Genomic DNA, 18834 nt, shown 5'->3' with positions numbered 1-18834 from the left:
ACGTGTCATTCTGCAAGAGCAAACGGTGCCAGAGCCAGTGCTGCAGACATTATTAGCGGAGGTTGAGGGTATTCTAAATGCCAAGCCTCTCGGCTATGTATCTTCCGATATAGCAGATGTTGACCCAGTGACTCCAAACCTACTCCTAATGGGCCGTCGTGATGCCTCCCTACCTCAAGTCTTTTTCGACTCTACCAACCTGCTCGGAAGACGCAGATGGAGACATAGCCAGGTGTTGGCGGATCATTTCTGGACTGCCTTTATCAGAGATTACCTCCCAAGTTTACAGGAGCGGCAAAAGTGGAGAAAGGATGGCAAAGAGTTAATTGTGGGCCAAGTGGTTCTCATTGTTGATCCCCAACTTCCTCGTGCCCTGTGGCCTGTGGGCACAGTGTCTGAGACATTGGCTGGACCTGATGGGAAAATCCGCACTGCTCGCGTCAGTGTTAATGGGAAATCCTACACTCGTCCAGTTGTTAGGTTGATTCCACTTCCTCCCTTTGAGGAAGAGCCTTAGATTTTCAGACTTTCTTGGTGTTTACAATTATCCTGTCAGATAATTGGGGGCGGCTGTGTACGAAAGCCTGTCCTAGGAATCAAAGTCGTTTGCTACACGGATGGATTATAGTGGTACACACAGGAAGACGGTCTTGGAGAATGTTTATCTCTGCACACTTACTCATGTTTGTTTAATGCGTTTATGACTTGATGTAAGTACATTTGCATATGTATGTTTATTGAATGTATGTGATTGATGTCCCGCGATCGTTTTGCGGTTACCATCGGCGTGTTTGGAGTGCCGTAGCGGCCGTAATTTGCCGCTAGAGAGACGCGCTAATCAGTATTAGCATCGGCAGTATTCTAAACTGTGTAACCAATGTGTTTTTACATTAGTAATGTACCGTTGTACAATTGATCATTATTATTTGTATTGATAAAGCTAGTATTACTGTTAAGGATGCAGACTAGATTTGAGTGTTAATTATTGTTATTGCCTTTGTTCAACTATCATGCCAGTGTGTAAATGATTCTCAGAATATGATAGTAATTATATTTCTTTATTGTTCCTTTAGAACATTAATACAGACATAATTGCCAGAGAATAACTGGTTCAGATGGCATCCAGAAAGACTGTTCAATAAATACATCTTTGTGAAGAATCTATCCTCCGACCTCTGATTCTCTGACCGGAATCCAGTCCATATTTGGCCACCTCAATCAGCGTATTATAAAGTTGTAGCACACCTTTGCTATACATATAGTTTGAGCAGAATGTTAGTATGCTTCGCTGGACATTGCCAATATGCCTTGCAGTGTGACTTGTTGTGTACTGCATATTTTGGCAAATGCAGTATATTAATTCATCCTTGTATTGAATGCATATGTGAAATATGCATAATGTGCACAGTAGGCATACTATACACTGCAGAGATAGTAAGAGTAGAATGTTAGTATGCCAATCTGAACATTGCCTGTATGCTGTGCAGTGTGCGCTGTTGCCATCCTAGTATCGGATACATACAGAAAATATGCATACTGTGCAGAGTATACATATTATATACTGCAGAGATAGTAAGAGAACTGTAAAATGTTAGTATGCAATTCCAAACATTTTCAGTATTCTCTACGGTGTACTTTGCTGTAATTTGGGCAAATCTAGTGTGTCATCCTTGTATCGCATGAATACAGAAAATATGCATACTGTGCACCATTTACATACTATACTCACCAGAGATAGTAAAAGTAGAATATTAGTATGCTATTTTGAACATTGCCAGTATCCTGTGCAGTGTGCACTGTTGTAGCCTATACTAAACATTTTGGCAAATGCAACGTCATCCTTGTATTGCATTCACACAGAAAATATCCATATTGTTCACAGTAGAAAGTACTAGTCAGTATGCTTTAGCTAATGCTTTCTGAACATTGGCAGTATTCTTTGCAGGAAATATGCATACTGTGCACTGTATACATACTATATAGCCACAGCAGTAGTAAGAGAAGTATATTAGTATGCTTTTACAAACATAGTCAATGTGTGTAAACACCAGGTGATCTTCAGCCTGTGAAATGCAATACTGAACCATCCAGCGTGACAAACACAATAACATCATCAAGCATGTGCCCACATAATAACTCCTCACATGACACACACACACACACACACACACAAATGTTGTGAGTTGTGTGTAGAAATGATGCAGCTCACTGTCAGAGCCGATTTCATCCAATCATGCACACATTTAACACAGCTCACTGGAGCACATGTGCAGGAGGGAAGAGCACAGGTGTGTTGATGTATTCCACATGTCTGGACTATTTAATCATACCACTAACATTGCAAGATCGCAACAATGAAGACAAGTTTAAAATACTTAAATGGGATAGTTCTCTAAAAAAACCAATAATAATTCTGGAATTTAATCACCTTCCTGTTGTACCAAACCAATAAGACTTGTCAGTGGAATTAAAATGTTAGGTTTAATGACACTCTGTCATCATTCACTTGATAATTGGTGAAAATTAATGGTGACTTGTGACAATGAAGATGAATGCTGACCGAAGATCAATTTCTGTGTTCCACAGACAAAAAGTCAAAGTTTGAGACAGCCTGAGGTTGAGTAAACAATGGCTGATTTTTTATATATTTTTTTCACTTATTTTTCTAGCTTGGAAAATGGTAAATAGTGTGTCTCCATCTACTGGTGAATGTAGAAACATGCAGTAAGCTGTCAATCAATTTACAGTTAGCTATTTACATTCACATGAAATTACAGAAAACCATACAATGTACGAAAACATTATACAAATAATGACAAATCAAGTGTGGAAACTAGTGGATAAAACTGGATAAAGAAATTGGGGAGCAAAATGTGAAATGGGAAGTCAGTTTGGGAAGATTTCGCCAGACTGTATCACTTAAAACAGAAATGGAAGGATCCCCCAAACTTGATTGCGGCAGTGGGAGAGTTTAATTTTAATGGACATAATCAAAGACAGAAATTTGTAGTACTCTGGAGTAAAGTAAACCTTTAAATAAAACGGTATTTCTGCCCTTTTACACTCACACAAAGTCATTCAAGCTCAAGCTCTTACACGTCATGAATTATTTACACAATGGCAAAATTACTACTGTACCAATAGATGTAATTTTATGAAACAGGAAATAATATTTTAAAGTGAGACAAACTAATGCCACAAAATAAACCAAAATGTATAAAATCCTTTGACTTACTGATGTTTGTGCGATTGTTTTCCCACCAACATGATGTCACTTTCTGGAGGATGATGTAATAAACGATCTGGCTTTTGTTATTTAAAGGGATATTACAAAAGACTAACATGATGGAAAGTGATACAGGGTACAGAATCGTGTCACATCATAAAGCTATAATGAGCATTCTAGACCTCTCAGTCTTCATCAGAGGCAGTATCCCAATCTTACAGACAGCTATCATAATTGTGATAGACAAACATTAATATCTGACAGCACAGAGCAGCCTTTGATAGACAGATGAAGATTAGTTGACAAAATAATGACAATCTGCTTGTGCTCATATGAGAGAGAAGAGAAACTCTTCAGTAAGGCAGAGCAGGTTGGAATATATACAGTATGTATAAAACACACTTAATGAAGACATTTACTGTGTTAAGATTTATGACAGTCCTCTTTATAAAGCCTAAATGAAAAGAAATGAAAAAAAAGTCTGATAATTGCCAATTTTTATTGACAAACATGTTTGCATTATCTGCACATTTTCACATTTTATTCATGATAATAATAAATCAAAGCTTCAAAAACTATATGACTAAAGTAAAACACACGCACGCACACACACACACACAGAGAGCGAGAGAGAGAGCAAAAAGTGATCAAGATAAATTCATTTGATTTTTTCATGAAAATATGAATGAAAACAATTTGTATATAACAGTTGAAGTTATCAAAATACTTACATATTTTATACTTAGTTATACTGTATATTTATATTCTATGTCAATCTTTTGAAAATATTAGGATCTTTACAACTATATATTCTCAATATAAAAAAAATACATAGATTATAAAACGTGAGGAATTATTGTATCTGTGTAGCAGCCATCACTATTAATACATAATTTCAGGGAGTCCATTGTTATTCATTTTGAAGAAATACTTATCAAAGCTGTAATATACACACTTTCTCAATGGTTGAAATCTATGGTGGACCACATTTTCTTAGTTTTGTATCAGATACCAGCTAATCATTTTAATTATGTAGTTTATACATTTTGGAAATGACTGAGGCAAACAAATTTGCTCATAATAGCCCTGTTTTCCAAAACAGTTTATCTGACACTACAGTAAGAAATGAAATATAATAGTCACCTTCATAGAAAGAACATACATCCTATAAGATAATCACATTTCTTAGTCGGTGTCTGGTATGTGTACACCAAAATGAAGACCAACTCTTTGATAAATCCACATAAAACATAGAAAAGACTTATAAAGAAAACAAAATAGAAACAGTGACATCAGCATTAGGAACACTAGAAATCAGAGTTTTGTCATTGGTATGTGTAAGTTGTTCCAAGGTCCCATCCAAAGCTCCTCTTCGTCAGACAGCGTTTGGTCGCATGGAGACTGTATCAACTCTTTAATCTCCCTGTTGTCCACCGAAGAGTCCTGCTCACATCGCCTCCTATCCTGCTCCAAGCGGGCTTTATTGATGTTGGATTTGGGCCCTATGTAGTTGGGGTCCATTACACTGCACTCTTTGGAGTTAAGGTTGTGATCAGTAAAAGATGAAAGGGCAGTGGTGCCAACAGTAGGGCAATTATCTCCATTTAACGGTAAATGCTCTTCATGTGTGACACCTAGCTTGTCTAGTTTTTTAAACTGTTTGCCTAATCGTGCTGGTGAGCCCAGTTTTAAGTTGTTGGGGTATGGGGGCCTTCGTGTTCGGATGATGGTACCATTTTGGGCAAGGTACACTGACCCGTTGCTGCTGACATTGGGTATACGATTCCGTAGGATGTCCGGTCCACTGTCCTCTCCTGTGGAAGTTGTGTCATCCTCTCCATCTAATACCAGTTTGATCCTCTTTTTTTTGATAGCCTGGACATCAGAAAGAGATATTATAAACAAAAAATCAGAAACTGTCAAAGTTGCTTTTTTGCAATTACGTAAAGAACTGTAATAGAATTAAAACTTTGTAAGATTAAGTATTTAATCCCCTAGTAGAAAAGAAAACACCCCTACATGTTGGGTCAATACAAAAATCTAACTATTAAAACAATCTGTTTTTGGAAAAGCAAACATGAGAAGATGGACAAACATGCATTGCACTTGATATAGTTTAGAGGTGAAGATAACGTTAGTCCACTCAAGAGGAGAAAAGTCAGCACACACCAGAAAGACAGCATTGAAAATGTAATGCCATGTCATTTGCCCCATTCCCATGCAGTTGGAATTGCTCCAGAGCACACCAGAATAAGAGAATCACTTCACTAGAAGGCAGAAGCCTGTTAGTCTTACTTGGCTTTGACCACTCCTTGTGTTTTTAGAAAGCTGTGGAATCTCCAGACTCAGAATCTGCATCTATTTCCTCCGTAGTTCCTCCGGTTCCAGACTGTTGTGAGAAACGCACAGAGCCACTCTCAGATGCTGAGGCGCTGCCTGAGGTTATGGCATCCTCATCCACCTCTGTGATGGGTGAGAGGCCTCCAAATGCTTCATCTGAGCTCTCTGTGACACTGCTTTCCGTGACATATGGGCTTGGAACTCCTCCACTTCCTGGTACACTTGACCTCTGTGACACTGATCCATCACTCAGCTCACTGGTTGACTCCCTGCTCTCCTCTGCAGCTTCATCATCCTCCTCCTCTTCAGAACCCTCTTCTTCCTCCTCCTCACTCTCCTCCTCGATGATGTCCTGGGACGATCGGGTAATGATGCTCTTGCGAGAGCGGTGACTTCCTCCTGCAGATCTAGAGCTTGTGGAACTTCTCTCGCTGCCAGACACTGAAACAGCATCTGATCCTGCATCATCCGACACCGCAGATTCGCTATTTTCTGTCTCAGATGCCTCTTCAGAGTCGCTGGGCCTCAAACTCCCTGACCCTCTCTTGGCACTGCTCTCCTCACTGGACAATGGCTCTTTTGAGGACCTTACAGAAGACCGGGCGGAAGACCCTACAGTGCTGCCACCTGATCCACTGCCACTCGGAGTACCACTAGCACTACCAGAAACACTCCCACTTCTACTGCTTTGCGTTCCTGCACTAGAGTGCTCTGAGGATCCCCCAGTGCGAGAGGATTTCATTGAAGAGTGAGCAGAAGATGGCTCCGAACCTGATCCCGACACTTCTGTTCCTTTTGATTCCTCTTCTTCTGATTCTTCATCTGACTCCTTTTCGGTGGCAGAGCTCTTCTCAGCACTCGACTCTTCTTCGGTTCCTGATTTTTCAGTTCCAGATTTTTCTGTTCCTGAGGTCTTTCCAGACCCAGACTCTCCCTCCAAGCCAGATTCTTCCTCTGAGTCTGACCCTTTCTCTGTTTCGGATTCTTCTGCCTCAGAATCTTTTTCAGTTCCTGACTTCTCGGTTTCAGATTTAGATTTACTCTCCGCATCAGACTCGTCTGGTTCTTCTGGCTCTGATTCAGAATCTACTGTGCTTTCGTTGGCATCATCTCGGTCCAGATCCACTTTCAGATAGTCCTTATCTTCAGTAGATGCTGCTAAACTGCTCCTCTCAGATGATTCGTCCTCATCTAAGCTCTTCTTTCGGCTTTCTGCCTCTGATGCACTCCCACTGGCCTCTGGCTCACTGACACTGATGGACACTTTTGATTTCCTCTCTTCCCTCTCTGACTCCGCTGATTCATCCTTCTCGCTAACAGAACTTCGACTGATGCTACTCTGTGATTTCCTTCTAGCTTTGAGTTTATTTGCCAGATTAATACGTTTCAGGACTTTCCCAAGTCGACTCCTAGCCGAGGATGTGCCATCAATGGAACCACTTGGACTCTGCCCACCACTCAGGCTCTCTTGACTGTCAATACGGCGTGCAGATGTCAGCTTAGCATAATCTTTGTCTTTCTTCCCCTTCCCAAACATCATTGGGAAGATCTTGGCCTTCTTCCATGGGGAGGTGTATGGTTGTTCAACTTTCTTCCCAGCAGCAAGCAGCTTGCTGAGCTTCATGACAGATCTCAGCCTCTTTGTCGCTTTGGATTCTTCAGGTTCAGCCTCTACTGGCTCCTCAGCAGAAAGCTCAGGCTCTGCCTCAGGTTCAATCTCATCCTCTGGTGGGAAATCTTGGAATCCCACACTTTTGCCATGCCCACGACCTCTCCCTCGCCCACCTCTCCCTCTTCCCCGAACCTGTTGTGATATAATTTCCTTTACAACATCCTCATTATTCACAGCACAGATTGCAAAATGAAACTGTATAAACCCTGATATGAAATTATAGATACAATGATAATGATAATTTATTAGTGATGAAGAGATTATGAGTTAAAGAACAAAAAGAAAACATAACTGCACTGTGTACCTGCGAGTTATCTTTGAATTTTCAAAGTAATGAATGTAAGATTACCTCTGGTCCACCATAGTAATAACTATCATCCTCCACGATGGCCTCTCCGTACTCATCATACATGGGTGTGATCAGCCTCCTGCGGCTGCCATAGGGTGGATATGGTTCATATCTGGATTTTGGGAGGAAAACATTACACCATGTGAACCTCATTTCCATTAATTGTGTGCAGAGCAAAATTAGTTCATAGATAACCCTACGTGTCCAATGCCGCTCAACATAACTGCTATAGATTGTCCACTTTAGGGTTGTGTCTATAAAACACGGTACAGTTGCATGATTTCTTTTAATACAAGGTCAATAAAGTCCTCATATATAGCGGTTATCAATTATCTTATCAGCTTAACAATTTGAGTGAAAAAATGGAATAGAAAAATTACATGAATTAAATTATTTCTGAATATTTGGTATACGCAGACCCATACCAGGATGATTTGGGAATGTTTAAAACACATCTTGTGTGCATCACAAGAAAGGAAATATTACCTTTTGTACAAAGGAGTTAACATAGTCAATATCACAAATTGTCTTTTTTATTAATGACCTAAAAATAGTGCAAAATCTGAAAATATTTATTTTCCATATTATGTCATGATACCTCATAGTGCTGCTGTATCCAGCATATGCCTCACATTTGCATAAAGTTTTGCATTTCAGAACTTTATGATGCTCTCACCACTTGCTCCACTTAACTTTAAATCCCACCATCCCACACACAACCCTGCCACCTAGCTTCAATAGAGAATGAACAGGAAAGTCCCGATCATGGCCAGCGCCAGTGGACACATACAGTAATATAGACATTCAATCGGCTTTTAATTAAGAATGAAAACGCTGAATATTAAAGTCCTTATTCAGAGTGAGGAGGCAAAGCAGAAGCCTCATTATGTTTGATACTGACTTTTGCCCACATGCTGCCCCACCTACATGGAACATACCGACCAAGTGATCAGAGGATGAAAGGCTAAAACCCTATTAATGATTCCTAAGCTCTCATAATAGCCCTCGATCTTTAACAGTCCAGGCCACTCTAATAGCAGGTGCAGTTCAGGCTTGACAGATCTATAGCCCAACTGAAGTGTAATATTTATCTTCAACACTCTCTCCCTTGATGTCTTTGGAATCAAAGCCATCTTTCTTTCTTGAAGGTCTTGACTGTAGATGAGGAAATCTTGAGAGGGTGCTATGGGATAAAAGGTTCTCAAGAGAATTCTCTTTAAGAATTGTTCATACGACTTGGTCAACAATTATGCATCAAACTCTCAAGACGTGTTAAATATGCAATAAGGTAGAAGAGGCTGTGCTATATTGTGACTATGGTCATAGTCAGAGTGTTGTTTGGCACTACCTGCAACCCCTTCAACTGTGAATATATGGTATATTCAATCTTTAATGATAATCGTATTGCTTTTATAAACCTGCCTGGTAAGTTGTTTATTCAGATTAATAATTGGCTGTAGTGAGCTGTACAGTAGGGACTAAAAAGGGTTGAAGGAACAAAAACAAATATCAAAAATGTACAGATTTTTTGCTTCTAATAATGTTATCACAGGGTTTATCACAGTACATTTTTCTTCAATTACATCACTTCATGTTGCCCAGAAAATGAAACATGTGCTTTGATCCTGAAGGAAACCACTGCATTATTACTTTGCCTAATTGCCCATTGTGGATGTTGCACATTTTTTTAACAGCTATATATAATTACTGCATATACTGTACATCTAGATACAAAGAAAACATTATTAGAGGTAAAAAATTACATTTCTATGATGTTTCCAAGTCTTCACTGAATTAAATGTTTGATGTGATGCAATAACACAAATATGATGCTGCTGGGTTTTGACTGAGAAGCAGATATGCAATTAAAATGACATTTTATTATAATACTTTATTATAATTATAATGATCTGTATGCTTGTTATTATTTATATGCTCATAATTCCAACACAGAGGGAAACAAGTCTTATTTTTGTATTATATTGGGCTTGTTTTTCCATACCAGGTTGCCAATTTCTCTTGTGAGATTTAGTAACACTGCAATTGGTAATTCACCCACCCCTTAATGTACTCAGTAAATTTTTTTCATGTCATCTTGGACTTACAGTGACTCCTAGTGGTGTGGATGCAGAATTTTCAGTTTCAGATGCCATTGTAGAAATTCAATATTCACAATCAGCCTTGATTAATTTAATACAAGAGAGAAAGTGTCCAATAACATTAAGCAAGTATTATTTAGCTGGCCATGTGATTCTAAAATGGCAGCCCCCATGAGGGCGCCCCTGCCCCATGTAGACTAAAACAGCTTTTATAAGGTTACCGATATGACTAGAGTCCTCATCTCATGATTTTATACATATTTTTCAAAATTACAATAAATTTCTTTAGGAGTAAAAAATGTTATGGCGAAAAAATGTCTGAGTGCACCTTTAACGAAGAGTACTCTGCGTAAAAAAACAAAACGTAATAACCGTCCTTACATTTTGTTGTAACCAGTTACCATTTGGAAAAAAGGCAGCAGAACTTCTGAACCGAAAAAATAAATAAATACTGTTTTGGCTCAGAATGAACCAAAATGAAATATATTTTGTTTTTAATCCTTGCTGTACATTGATATACAAAGCAGAAAGAGGAACATGTGTTTTGAGTCATAACTACTATATTGTGTTTTTAGCATGGATGGAATGATGCATGGCCCATTAAGCATCCAGGACTAAAACTATTTTATAATTATACAAAAATTGCAGAAGGCCTCAATCAACAGAGATCTTTGTGGTCATCAAAGTTAATGCTCAGAGCACTCCAGTGACCCTAAGACCATCTGCTGTTCATTTGAGTAGGAACGTCTACAGACTCAAGCTAATGAACTGGATAAAGCCATTGCCTTGAGTCTTAACTCAGGCCTGAAAGTGCAAAGTGTGTCTTAATGAATCCACTGAGCATAGCTAAAGACGGTTGTATGGCGCTGATGACACATTAATCTCATCAAAGCTTCTGGCATCTTAGAGCGGCTGACGTTAAACCATGCAGTCCACAGAACAACATTTGCATGGCATCTGTTTTGATGGTAAAACGCAACACAGCATCATGTGTGTTGATGTAAGAGCATTTACACCTTTCTGACTTTCTGTCTCTTTGTTTCTGCCATCTCTCCCCTGTCTGTTTGCAAACATGAGATGCTCAGATAATGTACTGTACTTGCCAGGGCCACATTCACACACTGTAGCTAAATACAAGTTTATTCCTGTTCTGTAAACAACTTCATTCTATAACTCAATTCACATCTGAAAATTTCAAGTAATATCAAAATACAATTTTTATTAGGGCTCTGTGGACACAACCATACACAGTTTAGCAAGCTTGTTAAAATTAAATATCAAAGGTGCTGTAAGCGATTTATTTATGGAAAAGTATGCAAAACATTTTCCTACTGCCTTAAAGATATTAATGAAATAAGTGTCCTGAGATATCTCACTGTGACAGACGTATACTTTGTACGCAGACCACAGACATTGATGTTTTTCACCTATCAATCATTGGAATAGGAATCTCAAAGTGTTTTATTTTAAGCCGATCATTGAGGAAATGACTCATGATGTTTGTCAGTTAAGGGCGCTATTGTGCCACTGTTGAATTTGACAGCCACAGGAACAAACAATACTGCTCTTTTGCTCAGCTTTGGTCTCAAAATTATCTTTTGAGGGAGGGGTTTTGGAATGAGAGGGTGTGGCTAATTCAACGGCTCAGTCACGTCACAACAATTGCTTAAAGCACCTTTAAACTTTAACACATGAAGTAAAAGATCTATAACAAACAGATGCAGTACTTGCTAACTTTGCAGTTTGTAAAAGTACACACACATATACTGCATCAAATGAAACTCACCCTTGATCGTAGCTATAGTAGTCTTGTCCAGGGTCGATACCTGATTCCATGGAGAGAGCCTAAAAATATAGACATAAAGACTGATGTTACACCTCATCTTCACAGAGGATACAGAAATCAGTCAAGATTTGGGGAACAATTTACAATCAAGTCAATATCATTGCTAAAGTGCAATGAGTATTGGTCATATATAATACTAAAAAAAGGAGCAATTTGTTACCTTAAAGGGTTAGTTCACCTTAAAATAAAAATTATGCCACCCTTTACCACTTTAATCACTTATCACACATACAACTTATTTCAGTGGAAATAAATAAAATAAAATAATAATAATAATTAGGCTGTATGCTAGTCTCATCATCATTCACTTTCAGTGCAACTTTTCTTTCCATAAAATAAAAGTGAATGGTGACTAAGGTTGTCATTTTGCCTAACATTAATTTTTTTGTAAAAAGTCATATAGGCATGGGTGAGTAAATTATTCGATTTTTGGGTTAACTATCCCTTTATTAAGTGATTTAAAGAATCTGCAGTTAAAATAAGATGATTTGTAAGGACATAGTGAGGACATTTAGGAAAAGACATGCAGAGGAACACATCTGCTACCTCAGGCCGGAGCAGAGAGGGTCTCAACAGCTGCTGCTGCTTGCACAGTCACACAGAGAGAGAGAGAGAGAGAGAGAGAGAGAGAGAGAGATAGAGAGAGAAAGGGAAAATAAAAGATTTAAAACTTAAGCCCTAGGTATACTTTCATTTTGACTTGAACGCTTTAAGAGTCTGCGTACAGTCAAACATGAGCCTGTCAAAGTATACTCCATACAACTGTGCACGCATACACACGTGATTGGTGCATGCTATGGGACACTGGACTAGAGGTTGACCGATAGTGGATTTTGCTGATACCGATAACTATGGTGGTGGGAAAGGCTGATAACTGATTAATCGGCTGATAGTTCTTTTTATATGTATTTATAGAAGGTATAAAAAAAAATGTTTTTTCCTGTATGATGGGCACAGACAAAGTGTCATAAAATAATAAAATCCCAGATGCAGTTTACTGATCAACCAAAATTCCAAAAATAAATGCACAAGATTTGATGCATAACGTGGGACTTTTAAGTATAAATAAGCCTGAAACACACCGAGGAACTCTTTGAAATGACGAAATGATGAAAAAAATATCTGCAAATATAGCCATAGAATTCAGCCGATAACAATAGTTCCAAAAAGAAACTATCGGCACCGATTAATCAGTAAAACAGATATATATTTCGGTCTACCTCTACACTGGACTATTTTTCCTCAGGAGTTTAGACACATAAAGGTGTGTTTGTATACTGTACCTTCAGACTCAAGTTTTATCAATGCAGACATCTCCATACCTCCTCACACATGAGCTCTTGACTTGCACCATCTACTGCTGTTGTTTTTACCTTAATCTGCTGATGTTTAGCAGCAATTAAATGTTCTTCTAGCATTTCTTCGTGACAGCAATGGCTCAAATGTGAGTGATGCTTCCTTGTGCACTAAATTGTGCAAACAATTCCAGGCACATGCATTTGCATTCAAAGATTAGGTTAGAAAGGTTAGAAAATCGGGCTGCGTGCATTCAGTGCTCAAGCAGTCTGCAGATGACGAGATTTGCACAACTAATGCGTACACAAATGCTCAGCGTTCGTGTCTGACAGAAGTATACTTTGGGCTTAAGAGACCATATATACAGAGGTAGAGCAGAAAAAAGGCATAAAGAGAAAGAGAATGCCAAGGGAAGGTGTTGCTGCATATTCTTAAAATGAATGATCATACAGAACATGACGACAAAAAGATATGCATTACAGACGGAAAATAGGGGGAAGAAAAAAATGAGGCCCTTGTGAGAAAAATAATGACAGAGACAGTTTTTTTTCTATTTCATTTTTTCACTCTAATTTAGTAAAGCTTTAATTTTGTTTGGTAGCTCTGTGTTAATTTTAGTTTTGCTTGTATTCTCTTTGTTAGTTTTAGTTTTTCAGTACATTAAGTTTGTATTTTAGTTTATTTTAGTTTTAGTATTTATATTAAGGGATTTTGGACAATGAGGAAAACAGCCATTTGTTACTAAAGTTATCCAGCCAAGAACAGTGAGTGGTATTCTCATTACGGTTGTTTGATATTAACACACACAGACAGCAGCAGGTCTATTAGGTTACATAAAAATTGACAAGTCTGATATTTTGATACAAATCTGCTTTTCCCCACAGTTTACGTTACCCTTTAGACATCACTAAATGATTACCTCAACAAGATGAGCATTTTGGCAGAATTCTGAAATGTATTTGTTCGTTCAGGCGCATATCACGAGCGTTCTTTGAGCACATGCGCATGAAAGCACATAAAGCCGCCTGTCAATGAAATCGCGCAGCTATTATTAGACCACTAGCAAATTATAAAATTGCACAGTCTGGATTATTTTCAACAGCAGAATAAGAATATTACCTTAGAAATAAGGGCTTGGCTATATCACAAATATAGACGGTTATTTTTTCGTTTTTGACATTCAGGCTACTTTTCACTTTCATGTGCCCCTTTAAAAATCTAACTCTTTACCAGTTCCAAATGTAAAACAAATCACAGATTGACAGGGTAAAACAGAACGAGAGAATCTCTAGTGATTCTCGCTCTGTTGCTGATGCAGTGAGGTCAGACCGTATACAATCGCCATCTAGTAGCGTCTTCATGTTAAGGTATTGGCGGTTTTAAGGGTTTAAAAACATACTGCAACAGAAAACGAAAACAAAATCTTATTATTTTTATTTTATTTTTTGTTTGTTTCACAGCCATAGATTTTTATTTTAGTTTAGTTTAATTTTTTCCAATTATATTATTTCTTTCTTTTAATTCAGTTAACAAAAATGTTATTTTTTACATTTATTTTTAGTCTTCATTTTCCATCCATCCATCCATCCATCGTCAACCGCTTATCCTGTGTACAGGGTCGCGGGGGGCTGGAGCCTATCCCAGCTAACATTGGGCGAAAGGCGGGGGACACCCTGGACAGGTCGCCAGTCCATCGCAGGGCCACACATAGACAGACATACACTCACACTCACCTCCACATCCACATCCACATCTAGGGCAATTTTTTTAGTCTTCATTTTATTTTACGATAATAACTTTGCTGACAGCAACCTAAATGCATTAACTTGCCAACTCAGAAACTGACGTGACATGTTCTCGCAAATTGATGTATGCTGGCGGAACTGAGATAAGACAAGACTTTTCAATTTCCTTAGTGGGGTGTAAATGTAACTTCAATGGCTGAGTTGCTATCGTTGATTTAATCTCATTAAGATTCCACTGGAATTCTCTCGCAAGACTCGATTAGCAGTCTGAAGTGAAAATGAACAAGGCTGTTTCTTACCCGGAACTTATTAAAGAAAAGTCCTTTAAATCAAAGCCTGCACATGCAAAACTCACCGCCATGATGCCAGGGTGTAGCTATGCAATGGGTAGGGCTATTCAAGACTGTTGCTAGGGAATTTCTTGGTGGGTGCTAGGGTGTTATGGGTGTTATGAGAACCCATCAAGTCTATGATATTCTGGTACATAGAAATTGTTTAGATCCCTCCTTCAAAATAAGTGTATGGAACCTTTTTTCTCCCGTTTTAACATAGGCGATAACTGTTTGATTGTTTAGAAAAGTAATAGCACACCTCTTCACGCCAAGAGGGTGTCATTCAAGATTAAAAATGGCGTGAGAGCAGCTATGTGCAGAAGTTTAATACTTTGGGTAAGGGTTTGTTCAAATTCTTAACTCTAAGTATGAGCAATAATAATAATAGTGATGTTTCCCTTAGCACACCACTCATGAAAGACAGGCCAGAGGAAATGCTGAAAAAAATGGCTTACCTGTCTGCCCATGCCGCGCCTGCAGAAGGGAACAGAGGTGTTAGTAAAAAAAAAAATTACATTTAAATGGAAAAGTAAATACTGTTGCCTAGCTAAGTGATTTTACAGTGAGTTTGTTTCTTTTCATCAACAGCCTGGCCAACATTTATCTCAGTGTTTGAGCATTTCAACACTTTCTGTCCTCTTTATCACTGGACCAGAATGAAAAGCCTTGTTTAAGTGGCAAAGCACTTATAAATCTTAAAGATAGAAATGCTCTCAGCGAAATGGCAGCAGTACTCCTGGCACAAGCAGTTTTACCTGCAGCTACATCTTCATATGCTAATCTGCTTTTCGAAATAAGTAATTTTCTGATGAATTGCAAACAAACAACACAAACACACACTTGCAACACCTATAAATTGTCCTAAAACTGAATTTCCGGGAACATTTAAGGGGTCTCTCTTAAAGTGACACATAGTGATTTAAACCTTTGAGAATTTTAAGTAAAATATATTTATTTCGTTCACATAATGTGTGGGTAAATTTATGACCCAGACATTTTCTTTAGTGGTTTTGTGAGATTCGGCCCTTTTACATAGTATATGACAGTAATCCAGTTTTTTAGGATTAGGCTTTCTGTAGTAATTATAATTAGCCTCATATAAAAACAATTTAGAGTATGTCTATGGTATGCAGTGGTGGCTGGTGAATTTTCAAAATAGGGGAAGCACAAATGTCAGTCAAAAAAGCATACTTGCATCTTTATTATTATTATTTATTTATTTAATTATTCTCTTTTGTTTTGAGTTTTTAAACTTTTTTTTTTTCTTCATTTTTACAGAACCTTATATTTACAAATGTATTTACAATAATATATATATATATATATATATATGCCAAATGGCGAAATTGAAGATTTATAATCACTACATTAATTGTGTTAAACCGCAAACAACTTCTTCTGCAAAGCCAATCACTATGAACCAACAGAATGACAGCGATTGTGTTATAATTCTTAATACTGTTACATACATCACATTGTTACAGCATGTGGTTCAGCCCGTTTGAGAGCTCGACCAATCCTCATATAGAGAAGCTGGGCTTCCAGGCAGGATAAAAATACATTGTTTGAAAGCACACAGCCCAATCAACAATCAGATAATTTCCCTCAGCTCATTAAGCTCCCGCAGACTCCCAGAGACGCACGCCGTCCGGGCGGGACCCAAAATGGCACGTGTAGAGCCTCTAGTCCAATGAACATCAATCTTTTGCTGCACTGAACTCAATGGGACACTTTTGTCACTTTTTTATTACTTAAAACTTTGAACTTTGCCGTGCAATCTTAAAGCAATCGCCACTGAGGGTATATATGTGTGTGGTACTGTGCAATATGAGGGACTTGCACAGTGACCTGGGAAGGTGTGCAATCTGTTGTACATAAATAAATTATGGAATATCACTGTCAAACACACAAACATACACACAAATACAGGACGTGATTGTGAAAGATGAGTTATGTGTGTGGGAGGAGCATGACAGTAACAGGGTAAAGGATTGACATAATGTCATGTGAACATGTACTGCTTATATATGTACAGTACATCCATTAGGAATGTATATAAGGAAAAGCATCTTTGTATCCCTCAGGCATACATCCTCCAATGCAGACATGAATTCATATCAGGCCAGTGGAGAAGAAAACACAGTAAGGTAAGTTGAGACTAGGACTGGGTATTGATGCATAATACCCCATTCGATTATGATTCACAAGCTGTCAGTTCGACTCAGATTCATATTTTTCCACATATAATGTTCATTTTGCTTACGTATGAAAAAATACAAATTCTCCCCCAGCTAATGCTGTTAATAATATGGGGATTTTCTCACTAGGTAAATTAAGAAAATATACATTTTATTTTATCAGTAGTTTTTCATTTTTTTGTCACATTTGAGATTTTTATTAAGGCACAAATTGATACTGTCTCTTTAAGAATACCGGCAGTTTAGCGAGAACACCCTACAGAAGTGCTTCGGTTGAGCACACATTAATGAGAGCTTCTTTGCCGCATCCTTGCTATGTGTGATTAGAACTAAATGTCAAATTTTGTACTGCTTTTGATCAACAACTGACTGTAAAGTATGTAAATGATATTAGAAGAGACATTATTCAAAGGTAAATGTATTGCGTGGATCTTGCCTTTGACCACTGTACTACTTAAATCACAGGTGAGTGAAATATGAACTTTTATCAGCCAGTGGCTAATCACAGACATTTGTAGTCATCTGGCAAAAATTTGGCATATGCGAGTGATTTACTGCTTTAGGATTGCCACTTAGAGTTAAAGATCAATCTAGGGATTTAATAATTGATATCAAGTTTGTTCAAATTAAGAACACAATAAATCAAAACTTTTATATTTTTAACCAGCCCGAGTTGAGACTTTTCTTTTAATGGGATAGTTTAGCCAAAAAGGAAAATTTCCTCATATCATATCACTAATGTCTTCTGTCATACATCAGCTTTGTGTGAGGAACAGACTTCAACCTAATGGTTATGTCAGACTTAACTGGTTCTTGCGTGATCATGAAATTTGATTGTGTTTTTTATAAGGTGCAAACATTCTTAACAATGTACAGATACACAGAAGTGCTTAAAATATTTTATATAAAATATATAAAAAAAAATTTTTTTACAGAGTGGAAGACGTTCATGTCATAATGTGCTGTGGAGCAGGTAAGAGAGGAAGATGTGAGAAAGATAAGATAATGATAGAGTTGAAGAAAAGAGAGAATTAAAGTTAGTGATGTCAAAGGCACACTCATTGATTGAGTACTTAAAATTCTTTGCTCCTCTAGATATCACAGTCACAGTGCTCACATCAACCTTCTGACTCAGAACAAATAAATAATGTAAACTGAAGTCATTTGTTATCATTTCTAAAAAAATGCTTCAAATCGAGTTCCAATGCATGAAAGAACTACTAAATTTATTTGATGAATGTAAAACAGAAAAGTAATGTCTCTCTTTGGCGTAGGCCCCGTCTGGCGGTCCGAGGCAGTTGTACTTGGAACCGTCATATCCTGCTGGAGATAGGAGGCAGGGGCGAGGAGCCTACCCCCGTGCGGGACAGGGCTCAACTGGTGGCGGTGGGGTGGTGGAGGTTGCCGTGTTAGCACACTGTGATAGATTGTGAGCAGACTAATAAAGCAATGGCTAGGCGATTGGCTAGGAATTACCCAGCTAATGGTGTGATGATGAACAGCTGCTAGTCTTTCCGCTAGAACTACGCTGCACTTACATTTATTTGCGGGGAGGGTCAAGGTCACATATTTGTGCGCATACTGATAATACGAGTAGCATGAATGCAGACATTAGCAAACCTGTATTTGTATTGCTTGTGGGATGATGACAGATTTAAAACACATTTTACGATATGGATGAGGGCGATGCCATCTGTCCTTCAGGAGGATGTCTATCTAAACAGAAATCCT

The 18834-nt window shown here is 38.1% G+C and overlaps 1 protein-coding gene across 1 annotated transcript in view; it reads right to left on the bottom strand.

Moving 5' to 3' along the window:
- Positions 1 to 4964: 4964 nt before the first annotated feature.
- The window catches only part of LOC127617558 (protocadherin-15-like), a 214307-nt gene continuing 200437 nt past the window's right edge, over positions 4965 to 18834 (bottom strand). Inside the window, exons 34-39 of the mRNA XM_052089526.1 lie at positions 15361 to 15379; positions 12079 to 12114; positions 11473 to 11531; positions 7588 to 7699; positions 5522 to 7370; positions 4965 to 5101 (exon numbers count right to left, since the gene is read on the bottom strand). Coding sequence (XP_051945486.1) covers positions 5547 to 7370; positions 7588 to 7699; positions 11473 to 11531; positions 12079 to 12114; positions 15361 to 15379 — 2050 coding nt within the window. The 3' untranslated portion in view covers positions 4965 to 5101; positions 5522 to 5546. The remainder of the gene's footprint in view (positions 5102 to 5521; positions 7371 to 7587; positions 7700 to 11472; positions 11532 to 12078; positions 12115 to 15360; positions 15380 to 18834) is intronic.

The sequence above is a fragment of the Xyrauchen texanus genome, chromosome 24, assembly GCF_025860055.1.
Source record: "Xyrauchen texanus isolate HMW12.3.18 chromosome 24, RBS_HiC_50CHRs, whole genome shotgun sequence".
Lineage (NCBI taxonomy): Eukaryota > Metazoa > Chordata > Actinopteri > Cypriniformes > Catostomidae > Xyrauchen > Xyrauchen texanus.
The sequence above is the reverse complement of the archived record's forward strand: the minus strand, read 5'-3'. Positions and strand labels throughout refer to the sequence as shown.